This window comes from Uranotaenia lowii, chromosome 3 (genome assembly GCF_029784155.1).
Source record: "Uranotaenia lowii strain MFRU-FL chromosome 3, ASM2978415v1, whole genome shotgun sequence".
NCBI classification, from domain to species: Eukaryota; Metazoa; Arthropoda; class Insecta; order Diptera; family Culicidae; genus Uranotaenia; species Uranotaenia lowii.
This window is the reverse complement of record NC_073693.1, coordinates 269,202,143-269,217,511: the sequence shown is the minus strand read 5'-3', so window position 1 is coordinate 269,217,511 and position 15,369 is coordinate 269,202,143. Positions and strand designations below refer to the sequence as shown.

General features: G+C 38.8%; 1 protein-coding gene across 8 annotated transcripts in view; it reads right to left on the bottom strand.

The window, feature by feature from the left end:
- LOC129754228 (uncharacterized protein ZK1073.1) overlaps nt 1-15,369 on the bottom strand; it is a 327,678-nt gene that overhangs the window by 25,384 nt on the left and 286,925 nt on the right. For all 8 annotated transcript variants that reach the window (XM_055750150.1, XM_055750151.1, XM_055750152.1 and 5 more), the window contains 3 exons: nt 15,090-15,153; nt 14,823-14,940; nt 14,111-14,393 (listed from right to left, as the gene is read on the bottom strand). In XM_055750150.1, coding sequence (XP_055606125.1) covers nt 14,111-14,393; nt 14,823-14,940; nt 15,090-15,153 — 465 coding nt within the window. The remainder of the gene's footprint in view (nt 1-14,110; nt 14,394-14,822; nt 14,941-15,089; nt 15,154-15,369) is intronic.

Sequence of the window (15,369 nt, the reverse complement as noted above, 5' to 3'; positions counted from 1 at the left end):
TTTACAGTGGAAAATTCCTAATCTTTTTCCTTCGAGCGTTTCAATGTCATAGCAATGACTTCCCACTATTCGTTTTACAATGGCCGGTATATATTTCGGAGCCAACTTCCCACAAAAGGCTCTTCCTTTATCCGACTGTTCCATGTTCTTTTTCAACACCTTCTCCCCCACAGCGTATGTTTGGCAATTTGCGTTAGAGCGTAGGTTGTAGTGTGCCGCGTGCTTTTCGTATGCTCGTTTGAGATTCTCCCTCACGTCCTTGAACAACTTCTCCCTTTCTTCCGAATTTAATCCTGCGTTGTCTGCACCTGTATCTCTCAGGGCTCGATACTCCCGTCCATCAGCTACTCGATTCCGCCCGAACATGATAAAGTAAGGGGAATATCTTGACGCTTCATGAACGGAATTCCTAACTGCGTTGACAATTGTCTGTACATTGTTCGCCCACTCGGTATGGTCCTTCTTTATTGAAGCGCGGATCGCCGTCGTGATAACCCGGTTCACTCGTTCCGAGTCGTTGACCTGTGGATGATAGTTAGGGGTTCGCCAGTGTGTCACGTGGTACTTATGTAGGAGACTTTGGAATTGATGCGAGACGAATTGGGATCCGTTGTCGGACAGGACTACTTCTGGGACGCCAAATAGGAGGAATAGGTTGTTTTCGACGAACTGAACCAGTGACTCTGCAGTTGCCTGACGGAAGGGTTGAGCTAACACGAACTTGCTGAACAGGTCTGTCACAACCAACAAACAGGTATTCCGATTTTTTCCGGAAGCCGGTAGAGGACCCACGTAGTCCATCGTGAGGAACTGCCACGGGTACTCCGCGATTTTCTTTTGAGACGACATAGGTGGAGTTGTATTTTTGTTTGTCGCCTTACTTGTTTGACATTGAAGGCAAGTTCTACAAAACGCCTTAATGTCCGAACTCATTCTCGGCCAGAAGTATCTCTCCCTGACGGCTGCCAGCGTTTTCTCTGCTCCGAGATGTGCTTGTCCATGTATTTCCCTGACAATTTCCTTCCTCTGTGACTCCGGTGGATACCTCTTCCACTGAAATCGTGCGTCCTCCAGCTTACCATCCATTTTGACGTACTTCACGACTTCTCCATCGATCACACGGAAGTCAGGGTAGTTGTTCGGCTCCTTACAGATGCTGTCGGCTAGTTTCTGATGTTCAGTGTCCACAGGGATGGCAGAAATGGCATCTATAGACCTTGATAGGCAATCGGCTAACACGTTGCTTCTCCCCTTCCGGTACTCCAACTCGATGTCATAGGATTGAATTTTCAATGCCCACCTGAGAAGCTTCGCATTTCCGGTTTCTACGCCCATAGTAAAAAGCCACAACAGACTCTTAGCGTCAGTAATGACCTTAAAGCGGGTTCCCTCGACATAGTGCCGGAAGTTTTCTATGGCCAACAAAACTCCTAGGCACTCCTTTTCGACGGCTGCATACCTTCGCTGTGTGCTGCTGAGTTTCTTACTAAAGTAAGCAATGATCTTCGTCTCTCCTTCGATCGTTTGGACTAATGCTGCTCCCACTGCGTTGTCTGAGGCGTCCGACTCTATTGTAAAAGGCAAAGCAAAATTAGGGTTTCCGAGAATCGGTGCTGAAACAAGCGCTCCTTTCAGCTCTGTGAAGGCTTGCTCTGCTGCTTCCGTCCACACAAATTTCGTCTTAGTCTTTTTCAATAAATCAGAGATAGGCGAGACTATCCTACTGTAATTCCCGATAAATCTCTGGTAGAATCCAGCTAGTCCGAGTAATCGTCGAATGTCCTTGATGCATTTCGGTCGTGCATAATCCAAAATTGGGGCTATTCTAGAGTTATCAATCGAAATTCCCTCCTCGGTGAGCAGATACCCTAAATAAGTAACCTGCTTTCGGCAAAAGCGACTCTTGTCTAAAGAGATGGTTAGGTTTGCCCCCGATAACCTTCCTGCTACAATCTTCAGCAACTTAACGTGTTCGGCAAAGGTGTTCGTCGCTATGACAATATCGTCAAGATAGACGAACACGTGAGGTTCGAGATCAAAACCGATCACGCGTGCCATTAGCCGGCACATTGAAAAAGGTGCGTTGGTGAGACCAAACGGGCACACCTTGAACCGCCAAAGACCCTGACTCGTACGAAACGCTGTGTAATCCCTTGATTCTTCCTTTAGTGGGATTTGGAAATAAGCGTCTTTCAAATCAACCACTGAGAAGAATTTCGCTTTCCCGAGTTTGTGAAAAATCTCACTCATGGACCGCATTGGATATGAATCCTTTTTGGTCAGAGCGTTGATTTTTCTGGAGTCTAGGCATATCCTCAACTTCCCATTTGCTTTCCTCACTGGTACTAGAGAGGTCGCCCATTCGCTCGTACACTCCTCTATGGCATCCATCTTCTTGTACCGCTCCAATTCCGCTTCCATCTCTGCCTGAATTGCCGGTGAACATCTATAGAGGGGTTGTCGAATAGGTTTAGCCTCCTCCTTAAGAACGATCTCGTGTTGCAGCATGGTTGTTCTCCCTAGACGGTTCTCGGTCGTCACCGGAAATTGACGAATGGTATCCACCAAAGCTTCTCTTTCCCTCGCGGTCAACTCATGCTCTGTCTCGATGGTTTCCGGTGTCGCTGATGATGGTTCCGGAAGTTCCAAAGCGGGGATATCCAACGTCTCATCTGGTTCTGCTTGCTTTAACACCGGTAACGTCTCGATCGGGCACAGAGTTAACTGGACTGCTGCTACTCCTGCCTTTGAATCCTTCCTGTTCTCCATCGTGATATGTTCGTATCCGTGCTTGCCCTCAATCATCGGTTGGATTCTAAATGACTTCCAAAAATTGTATCCCAATATTAATTTCTGACTAACCTGAGGGACAACCAGAGTTGGGATCACTCTTGTCGTTCCTCGAAACTCTATCGGGAGTTGTACGAACCCCAAGCACTCATGGGTCGTTTTATCAGCCGTTACAATTTTAAGTGGACTCGGATGCAGTTTGAGGCCGTTTTTCTGTGCGATATCCGCGATACTCGTCACACTTATGCTAGCCCCAGAATCTAAAAGGGCGTCAAACTCGTTTTCGAATATTTTAACGGTTACATGCGGGCATGTTTCCGTCTGTACTCTCACTTCGCAAACTTGTGAGAAAGGGTCCTTGAAGTCTTTGTCGTCGGGAGCGGGATTTTCCGATGGAATGCTGTCGCTCCCTTTTGTGCATTCCATGTTCAGTTTCCCACACGTGCGTTGCGTGGGTGGCTGTCGCAAAACGTCGAAGTCTTTCCAGGGTTGCCGCAGATATAGCAGAAAATCTTCTTCTCCTCCTTGCACTGTCTCCAAAGGTGGCCAGGTTTCCTGCAATTCCAGCAAAACATGGTCGGTCGGTCGCTCGTCGTTGTCGGTTTCTGGACGCTCTCGTTATGCCTCGGTCTCCTGGTGTAATCGTTAGCTCCTCGTGGCCTGTCTTGAAGTCTGCCAGTAATCGCGTTGACCTCCTCGGTCTCCGAGTATTCTGAGTACGACGGGTTCGACTCTTCTTCCGCTTCAATGTGGTGCAAGTTTGAAGTTCTTCCTGCTCCTTCCCTGCAACTTTGAAATACTGGGTCGTTCGCGTCGATACGATGCGCGTAAAATTCTAAACGACCGAGATTTTCCACCGTTTTCAACGATAGCCTAGACCTGTAATGGGGACGCATATTTTCAAATATTATTTGAAACAATCTACGCTGACTTAAAGGTTTAGGTAACGTTTTATTCATCCTTTCAATGTCCATCTTGAAAGAAAGAAAAGTCTCGTTCCTCTGCTGTTTTCGACCTTCAATTTTCAGTCGCGTACCCTGGCCCTGACTCGGATTCCCGTACATATACCGAATCCGTTCCTCAAATTCTTTCCACGTTGAAAACTCATCCGCGTAACACAGATACCAGTCGTATGGCTCCTTTCTAAGAACGGTGTGGATCCGTTGCAGTAACACGTCGTCTGCAATCCTGTCCATTCTCGCTAGACGCTGTACCTTGTGGAGGAAGTCTTCAAGCGAACGGTGTCGTGGATCCCCATCGAAGGTCAGATGCCATTTCTCCATTCGCCTGTCCGCGTTCTGAATTTCGGCATCCGAGACGAGTCGTTGCAGTTGTCTACACGGGTAAGACTCGGGTTCTTCGTCCTCCGATGAACTGTAGTTCTGCCTGACGTGCTGTCTATTCATCGTTCTACTTCGAAAACGGTCACGTGGGTCACGGTTCTCCTCGCTGTCGTCACTCGTCCTATCTCGTACTGCCATAGAACTGCGTTGGCGTTGTGGTTTTCCAACAAAACCTGCTGACTGTCGTCGGTTGTCGCCATAGTCCTCCTCTGACTTCCATTTCCGGTCATGATTGATTACTGGTCGCTGCTTGGATAGATTCTCCATGCCACGTGGTTCAAAAATACCCTCAACCGTTCTTGGATTAGGCGTTTTCTGACACATCCCTGCTAGTTGTGCCTCTAGTTCGGCAATTCGTCTCTTCAATCCTGCCGTCTCGTGGTCGCTCGTGGTAGTCCTGTGGTCCTGACGCAATTGTTTCGGAACTGCTCCCGTATACGGTGCTGGTGTTTGTGACCAAACTGTGTTGACTGCCGGCGGCGCTTGAAATTGACCCACAGGCCAAATCGAGGGTGCGGTGTAGTAGTTCGGAACGGTTCCAGGAAACGGGACCATTGGAGGTGAACTGAAGGTCTGAGGTAGCGATGCACTCCCAAGTGAGTGTTGCGTACTCATCCCTGCAGTCATCCCAAGAGCCGTCGTTCGTGGTTGGAAAGGGGAAGTTGTTCCAGGCGGGACTACAATTTGAGTTGTAGTCACTGGTGAAATATGTTGATGCATTTCCGGTGCATCCTTGTGACTTGTAACAGTTGTGGGGTTGTCCTTGACCATACGTGTATGTTTGTGATGCTCCAAATCCGATTCGTTCTCTGAAGTTAACTTTTTTGCTGGCCTAGATTGTCGGAATTTGTTCAAAACAGACCTGATGTCATTCGCCAACTCTCTGACCATATCCTTAGAAGCCTGGTCGGGTGCTCGGCTTCTCAACGTACGCTGTAAATAGTGTTTTAACCTAGAAAAGCTGACCTCGTCAGGCTTGTCCTCCAGCTTCTGACGTAAATCGTTCACGATGCCTGCTATTCGATCAAACTCTTGCTCGATGGTGTAGGGTGACACGTGTTCTCGGTTCTCCTTCGCGTCTTCCTGGAAAAGCCTCCTCAACAGCCTACATTGCTCATCTCGATCGCCTTCTAGAGCCTTCACCTCACCTCGAATTAACAATTCATATTTCACTTCGTCATTCGTGAGGTGATCGACCCGCGGAAAACTTGCCATTTTTAAAATATGAATAAATTTTAAAATTCCAAAAAGTGTGAATGAGAAAAAAAATTGAATTCAGGTAAGTATTAACTAAAAGAATACTTAAAAAAATAAAAAAAAATAGAAAAAATATAAAATAATAAATTTGATTGAAATAAAGTAAAAAAAATAAAATATTGAACTAATAAAAAAAAAAATAAGAAATGTAATAATAAAAAATAATGGAAAAAAATGAAACACAACTTCCTCAGACAAAAATTTCTCTTCTTTCCACTCCGAAATTTCAAAAGCGATCTTTAAAACAGTGCGCAATTGCACACGCAGAACAGTATAGTAATTTCTATACGCAATAATAATGTACCTTAATATTTTCCAAATAAATCATTAACTTTAGCTAATCCCTAAAAGTACATAGTGTTTTTTTTTTTTATTAATTTACTCCAAAAAGTTTTTCTTAAACAAGTCCAAAAAATATTACAACCTATTAATTCTCCATAAAAATCCTAAAAACGAGCAGTTTTATCATCTGCTTTGAGGCATAATAATCGCGTGTTCTCCAAATAGAACCTTTTCGTTGGGCGCCAATTTGTAGCCAGCACTGATCGATCCGGTGCAAGCGTGCTGCTTATGCGCCACCCTCGAAGAGGGACAGCACACCAAGGTGAAAATGCCCGGCTGAGACTCACTTCAAGGCGAGTCCATATAGTCTTCCCGAAGGATGGAGGATCGAATCAGTCCGACTCCGAATTCACAAAGCCCACAAAACTCGAGAAAATTCTCGGACACACTCCCGAAAATTAACAAAACCTAGAAGATATTCCTCAAAAATCTCGGTACGAGACCACCCATACCTGAATTAATCTTCATAGGAACTACAATTCATTCCGCCCCGAAGAACAAGTGATTTTGGAAGTGGCTGCAGATGTGAGATCATCTGAATTTAATCCGTTACGCGTAGCGATGGGATTCCAAAATTAAATCGACTAAAATTCTTGGTAGAGTTCAAAAGCGATTATATTCTTCATTGAAAAAAGAGTGTATTAATAAATTTGTACAAAGGTGTTCATTCGGTGTATCAATTTAGTTCATTCATGTTATATGTATACATATGTATTTCCTACTCTCTACCTATCTCTTGTGCGTGCGTTTCTAGCTTATATCCTACCGTGCAGTGCTAAAGGCCGACGTTCAAGTGTTGAGAACGGCGTGAATTCCAACGATGACTCCAAAAGAGAATGTTAGGGTGGTCCACGCATTGCGCGACGTAGCTACGTTTTATGTTTATGTTCGAAAATTCAGTGTTAACACATTTTGATGCTGTAGTTTCTCTTACAGCTTTGTCGACAAATTATGTACATGTAGGTGATATTATTACTGAGCTGAAGTTTCCATTTCAGCGGGGAATATTTAGGATTTAATTTTTCATATATTCGATGCAGTGGTAGCGGCAGCCGTGACCGGCGCTCTAATGGGAGAACCAAAAGGGAAAAGAGTAATGTTCATTCGACTCACCAAGTATGTATGGTTTCAAACCTTCTCTCCGACGTTGGTGTGGCCCAGCCCAACCGCGGAGGGCGCTTGATGACGTCGCTGCCGGTGATGACGTCGAAGGTGAGCGATGATGACGCTGCTCGCTCTCGACGATGCGGTGGTGGAATCCTTCCGATTCTGCGCTCCTAGTAGAAGTCGTAAAAATGATGTCGAATCGGGTTCGCTGAAACGGGGATGGGCCTATGACAATTTGGTTCCCCCTGGTTACCGAAAAGAGCGTGCTATGTATGTTGCGATGTAAATTCTGTTACCTGAGCTGCAGTGTGACGAAGCACGTGGCGTTCACTGGCTCAATTGGTTCCAAAACGGGCAATCAGGCGGTAGTTTCGGGCTCGAGGTGACGATATGGCCCGATAGACTGGACGGATGGGCTAGGTGGATTGTTCCAGGTGACCGGAAGCGGCTGTAGGGCGAAATCAGGTTGCCTGTACGGCCTTTACATTAGCACTTGCACTTGCACTTGCACTACGGTATATGCTGCACGACTTTACCTTTCTTTTTGTAACAAAACGCACAAACTTGCCCTAGCTCGCGATATGTAGCCTAGAGGTGGGGCTACATATGAGAAAAGAAATTTAGCTTTTTCAATTTTCAAACCACATCACTTTATGGGTACCTTTTTATAAAAGTAAAGGAATGTACGTCTCGCGAAACAAAGCGCACTTCCAAGCACATTTGCTGTCCAGATTGAAATGATCTTGCAGCGTGCAGCCTCAGATCAGGGAAGATGATCTCGGGCGTTGACCCGTGGCGGATATACGTTAATCCCGAGAGGTCTATTGAATATCTTCGGGATTTTGGCAGTTTTTGTTTGTCGCTCGCTTTGCCGACTGGAATTCGGGTCTCGCTGCAACTTTCCTAACCCTTTCGAGAAGCTTTATGCAATTCCACCTTCAAGTGAAAAGCCTGACTCTCCTCCTTCGATCGAAATCGATGAAGACACCGAACCGATCAATGCTGTATTGCATACCGAAAGGCGAAACCGAAAGCTAGTCTTTCGGTTCTGGAGAATTCAAATTTTTAAGTGGTGCGACCGCTACAGTTTTAAATGCTTGATTTCATTTAAAAATTGTTTGAAACCTGGAAAACGATTAGAATTATGCTTTAAAAAGTACCTAAAATTCAATTAGGCTCAAAACTTCTTTAAAAGTTCGTTAAATGACACATTAATAAATAGAAAATTCTATAACTTTTTTCGCAGAAAGCAAAGTTACTTGAAGTCTCGATGAAAGTTGATAATTGATTCAAAGTTTTTATTTTAAAATGTAATGTTTCTGTTTTCAAGCCTAGTCAAAAAAGTGTAAAACTTCCTTAAAAGATTTTAATCTAAAAAGTCATTTCAATAACGAAAATAAAATTGAGACTGAAACAGGTTTTCTGAAGAATATTTCATATCAGCATATAATTTTTAATTACATAAGCGATTTTTTAATCAACATTTTTCATAAAAAGATAGAGGATACTAGATTTTATAGTTTTTTGCTAGTTCTGTTGACCATCGTAAGAGCTAAACGTCTGTTACATGGTTTCCAACTTGTCGATGAATAAAATTAGTATTCGATTTATTAATTTGAAATCTGTTCTTGTTTAATTACACTTCATAATGAAAACCCCTTTTAAAGACGAGGTAGGGTTACGAATTTCAATACAAACGGTTCATTGGATTGCAAATCGAAGTTTAAATTTGTGAACGTCATATAATGTCGTAAAATTAAATGTGTCAAGCCTAGAGTGAATTGAAACTGGAATCCGCCAGAGGCGAGCTAAATTTCTGACTTGCTTGTTTAGTTATTTTAAACACTATTGAAGGTCAAGTAATTTTTCGACAGTACGGTGAAAATTTTACTTGGAAAAAATCTCCATGCGGTGGGGGGTTGAACCATTCTTATAAATCAGGCTTATTTCTTAGGTATGATTTCACGATGTCTCTGGGAGCAAACTTAATTCATAGGCACTGCTTAATTTTTGCACCATTCGAAAGCTGGGTCTTACCTCTTTTATTTGAGCTCAAATTTGAAATAATTCATCGGGGGTCTAACAATTTTTGAAATTTTTTGATTCTTTTTAATGGTTTTTCAAAGGAAAAATCATACTAATCACAGTGAGAACGCTCATCTTACCTTTAGCGTTAATTCAACTCCATATGTCAATAACATGATTTAATAGGAAATTTCCCTGGCTACAATTTTGTACAAAACATCAAAGCATGGCCGTAGGAACGGGGGGGGGTTTTGGGGGTTAAACCCCCCCCATGAGGGTCCAAAAAAGCAAGCGAGATATTCTACTCTACACTCAAAATTTGTAATTCATAATCAAATTATGATAATAGAGCAAAGATATTCAAGAGTAACTATCTGAACTAAAAACTAATACAAAAACCTCAAAAACCCATTTCAAGTTCAAAATTCTGCTACAATTTTTCAAAATTTTCTCACTTGTTCATAGAATATGGTTGTCAGATTTTTTTTTAGCACGGATCCGGGCTGTTTTATATAAAAACCTGACAAAATCAGGGTATTTGATTTAAAAATTGTCGACCAAATCAAGGCAAAACCGGGCAAATTTGATTAAAACCTAGGAATTGCTCATCAAAAATCTAGAAAAAATAACTTGAAAAACCTTTCATAATATTTTTTTGAAACTTGCTGCATAAATTTCGGACGAATGCATATTAAAAAATTACATCACAATTTGTTTTTTTAGGTTTGATTTAAGAATGTGAATGAGAACAAACCCGGGCAAAATCCGGGCTTTTCCAATGAAATCTGGGCAACCGGGTCGGACCGGACTTTTCCCAAATTTTATATTAAATATCCGGGCCAACCCGGTCAAAACCGGTCAATTTCGCTACCTTATCATAGAAATTAAGGTCTGAATATTGAATTTTAAATTAAACCCATTTTGGAGATTCTGGTTCCATATTCCTATAACCAAAATTGTATTTCTAAATATTTTCGTATTTCTGATTTTATATCAAGTTTAGGATTCTTGATTTTCAGTTCGAATAATTATAAGAAATTAGGAATGAAAAGCTGATTTGAAATCTTTGTTGGAGTTCGGTATTGCATTTCATATCAAATTTTAATCATGTATTTCGAAAATCAAATGAATTTTCAATATTTTGATAATAGTTTTCCAAATATGGAAAAAGAAGAAATTTGTTTTATATTCAAATTCGAAGTTCTTTAACTTTATTGTAACACAAAATTTAAACATTTGAAGCATCTACGTGGCGATCCAAAATTGAAAACCAGATTTTGATTCATCATTCGAAATTCACATTTCAAATCAGATTCACAAAACAGATAAAAAATAAATAATTGAAATAATGAATTAAGATTAAACCAGCACTACAGAATTTTAATAATAGATTCATGAACGGAGTCTCTAAGATTTGGTTCATGAAGTTCTGATCTGGAATTAGGATCAGAAATCGTATTTTTTTTACATTTCGGAAATCGTATTGAAATTCGGAAATAGATTCAAAGTTCAATTTTTGAACTCAGGTTTAGAATTCAGATTGAAAATTCAAGAAACTCAAAAATTTGTTTGTCAATTAAATTTCCAGATTTCAACGTTTTTTATCAGAATAAATTTGTGTACACAATTCAGCTGAAAATCACAGATAAAAATTAGAATTTGAGTTAATTTTCTAAGTTTTGATTCATGCAAAATATCCCAAATTATTTAAAAAAGAATCATCCACAGGATTTTTAGTATGGAATTGATTCTTTATGAAAAATATTTCCTGTTTAAGAAACATGTACCTGATCTTCACCTAAAAAATCTGCACAATTTTTTAAATTTGTTCTACAGCTTTTTTAAAGCCAAATTTCAAACTAAAATCATCAATTTAGTTCAAGTCAAGCAAATTTGATTTGAAATTTTTTTATCTCTTACTGATTTTTTTTTTGAAAATTTTATTAATTTTCATTAATGGTTTGAATCTTGGAATTTGCAAAAGAGTTTAAAAGATTGGGCTTGTTTGGATTGGGATTGTTGAGTATAGAATAAGTTTTTTTTTTAAGAAATTGAAGGCGACCCTAAAAAGAACTTATTTTATGCTCAAATCAAATAACTTTGCTCTACCAGACTTTTGAACAAATTCAAAAAATTTTGTCATCTATAAAAGCAAATTTCATATTTTGATCCTAGAGGTTTCGTTAAAAAAAATTAGACTCACCCTTAAGGCTAAGAACCACTTTTCTAAAGTGACTTTTTTTGAGGTTTTTTTAATGACACTTCGTGTCTTCTCTTAAGTTACTTAAGTTACTTTAAAATGAGTAATCATATAGTTACAAATATAATTTGTTTTAATGTTTTTTTTTTTCGTGTGCTGTTAGACAAAAAAATCAAAGGTAAAAATTTGTCACCAAAACCCCCCCCATGAGTCGGTTCTTCCTACGGCCCTGCATCAAAGTGATACAAATTAAGAGAAAAGAGTTGTAATGTTACAAACAGAGTGATTATTGTTTCATTTGAAAAATCTAAAAAAACTTCTCATCACTTATTGTACCAAGACCAGAAACAGTGTTCTATGAGCTTGGTTATTGATTTAAGGGTGTATAAATGTTAAATATGATTTATTAACATTAAAAAATCAATCTGTTATCTTTCATGTTCAGGATAATCTGAAGTAAAGAGCATTTGTAAGGTTTTATTCTGAAAAATGTATTCCGCTTTTCTTGAAAATTTAGTCATTTACAAATATTTGGGACTAGGAAACAAATTAGACTTATTTCTTACATTTAAGCTCAAATTTTAAATAATCCACCAGGATTTTAAAACCATTTATTTTTGTTGAAAATCTTTCATCCTTTTTGATGATTTCTGAAGGTTTTCATACTTTTCACTTTTAATTAATTGTGCAAACCTTAGCCCCGGTACCACGAGGATGGTAAAATGTCACATATAAAACTAAAAAAAAAATCAATCTATTTTGTTTATGTTTGATTGCATAAATTAAAGTTTTTGGAGGCATTCGTGTATGTAAAAATGTTGTAGAATTTAAGTTTCCAATTGCAAATTCAAGATTGTTCATTTTTGTCTAAATTACACGTTCTGAACATAATGTCTTTCATTGTTTTTTTTCGATAAAGGGAAAAAGAAGATTACAAAATCGTGAAATCAACTTTGTTTTCAATAACTTTAAGTGGTTGATTTGATGTAATACTATTATCTGAAAATATTCTGTCAGTTCACTTTAAGTTGTCAAATTTTTTACGAATTCTTTGTTTCGTTTTCAAAAAAATTTGCATTTGTTCAAATTAATGATTTTTTTCAAATTTCCTAGATAAAATTAAAAAAACATGGGTTTTTATCTGGTGTATGGAACACTGAAAACATTTTTGCGTTTTTCTACATGTTTGGCTTTCCCCTGGGCTGCTATTTTCTTACTTCTATGAAAACAAAATGATACAAAATCTAAGTTTAAATGTTCAATCCGTGGCGTCACCTAACTTAATTGCTTAAAGCTTAGCTAAGCTAATCTTAAACAATCAGCCTGTATGACTATAGTCATAGACTCCAGAAATAAATAAATATAACATCGTGTCATGAAAGAATTTAAGGCAGAGGCTTGAAATGCTTAGAATAATTTTCCTACATTTATTTGCCCAGATTATGCAGGTGCCATCTTTTGTCTATATGGCCTGAAAAAATTTGAAATCAAAAATTTGTCACTTGGAGTTGAAACATCATGAGAAGGGGGGATTTTTTAATAAATTGGAGAAAATGGACAAAAGCTGGCTTGCAACAAACTTGTTTACAATCTTCATTGCACAAAATAAAAAAATCGAGAAAATTTAGATCAAACATCTTTCAACTGTTTGAATAATCGAAGGTTCGAAGAATGTGTCTATTTTTTGTTTAAAATGTCTTAAACTTTATTTATTCCCTTCTTCGGGATTTTTGGAAAAATCGGAGTGACAAAAAAAGAATTTGATATTTGTTATGGAATAATAAATCACCGTAAATGCTCATTACTTCAGATAATCATGATCAAATTTATGCAAAAGATTGATTTTTAAAAGTAAAATTGTTTACATTTTGAACATTTATACATTTTGAACATTTATAATCACTCTTTTTTAACATTACAACTAGTATCACTTTGATGTCTTCTACAAAATTGTAGCCAGGGAAATTTCCCATTAAATCATTATCATGTTATCAACATATAGAGTTGGATTAACGCTAAAGGTAAGACGAGCGTATTCAATGTGATTAGTATGATTTTGTCTTTAAAAAAACCATAAAAAAGATTAAAAAGGTTATCTTCAAAAAAAATAAATTTTTTCAGACCCCCGATGAATTATTTCAAATTTGGGCTCAAATGAAAGGGAAAAGTCCCAGCTTTCGAATGGTGCAAAAATTAGTGATGCTTTTTTCGATAAATAAAATGGTTCCATCAGAGACACCGTTATTATTCGTTCAAACCTTATTGAAGAATGATATTTTTTCAAAAATATGTTACAATACCAATTATTGAAAGCATTCATTCTTACTTAAAAATTGAACAGAAAATAAAAGTCTTTTCGAGGAAAAAATCCTTAAGAGATATTCGTCATACCATCTCTCAAGGGAGGAGTAGAAATAATCAACCGAAAGCTCTGTAGATTGTTTGGTTTTAATCGTGTTGTTAAGTGTTTGTTTTGTTTTCCCCTTCAACGAGTGTTGAGCTGAAGTATTTAATTTGATTAACCGTGTAGATATGGTGAAACATGATGCTGGTGTCGGAATGTTTTGATTGGATTGAGACAAATTAAATGAAACAATTTAGTGGGGAGACATCCATTCGCCAATGCAAACAAAATACGCTGGGAATACCTTGGGGGCTTTTGGGTTGGTCGGAAATTTAGTTAGCCGAATAGTGTCGAAGACTACAAATGGTGCATGAAATTTGGGGAAATTGGACCGAAAAAGGGATGGTGCGCTGATGAGAGTCAACAATATATAGCCGTAGAAAATTGAATAGACAAATATCTGTTCTACCCGACGAAAGCCAATAAAATCAATACGGGGAACTGAAATGGTGTTTGGGGATGGACACTCTCTAGTAGGTTTACTAGGTATAATATATCTGGCACTGATGAGTATATATGGTTATATGTATGAAAAACATTTAATTAATTAATACGCCCAAACTTTACAGATTCCCTAGGGAATCGGTAAAGTTTGGGGAAGTAAAAATAATTAAAGGAGGCTAGTAAAAAATTGAAACTCACATAACCGAACTTGTGATAGAGCAGGAACGTTTCGGCAGATTGTCCGATTTCGTCGCCCTTCCAGCTGATAAATTTGGTCTTGAAGGCATCGAAAACGGAAGCCGCGGAACCGGTCACGTTGATCAGGATCAGCCCCAGACAGCGGGAAGGATGGGCCAGTCCGAATCGGGCCAGGACATTGGCGCCAGCGCCTTCGCCCAGCCCGATGACGTACTTCACGTGCAGGAAGTCCAGAACCGTGACCAGCTCTTCGCCCAGCAGCTGCAGCGAGGGAAACTGGAAGCTGTGATAGAAAAGATCAAAAACATCATCAAAACCCAATAGCTAATTGAATCAATCTGGTGACGCTAATGGACGGTCGATGGAGAAAGTTTTCGATTCACCGATCGACTTAGAACACGATGTGTGATGATGGATTGACACGTTCGAGAATGAAATGGCTAAAGTAAATTCAATTCTAAGGGGAAACTTTTTTGTGTTTGAGCATTTCTTTTTTTTTCGTAGATTTTTTATTTGCTAAAAGATCGAAAGATAAGGTTTGAAATGTCTTTTTTGGTATTGGTAGCCCATAAACTAATCTTTAAGTGTAGGTTGATTTTTTTGTTTGTGATATAGACATATCATTCATTACATCCTGACGATAAAAATAAATTTGAACTTACCGAACATAAGTGATAGCAAATAAATCGACGTCGAAAATTCTTTCACTTACCTATCTGGTAGATTCGGTGCATTGTCTGCGTGTCCTGGAACGTCGATGTGGATGAAGCAGGATCGTTCTTTGATTTCGATCATGCACGCACTGTTCACGAACTCTTCGAAGGATGCATCTGGTTTAAAATTAAAAAAAAATGTCAAAATTGTCAAAATACAACTATAAGGAGACTTGTTTTGAAGACACAAATAAAAAAAAATATCACAATGGTTTTAATTCAACCAAGAAGATGTTTCTTGAAGACACAAATAAAAGTGTACTTACGATTGCATCCCAAGTCGTGAACGGTGAGGAAGACTGCACGCTTTTCTTGTTGCGTTAAATCACCCTGAAAATGAAAATTGAGAAAGGTGATGGTCATTGGGTATTCCAAAAAGCATGAAGCATAATATTTCATTGACAGATATCTATTATATAAAATTCTCTTGTAACGGTGTTTGTAGTACTACTCCTCCGAAATGACCCAACCGATTCAAATGAAATTATTTTTAGAATATTCTGTAGGCATGCGAATCGGTTTATATCGAATAAAAACAACAAAAAG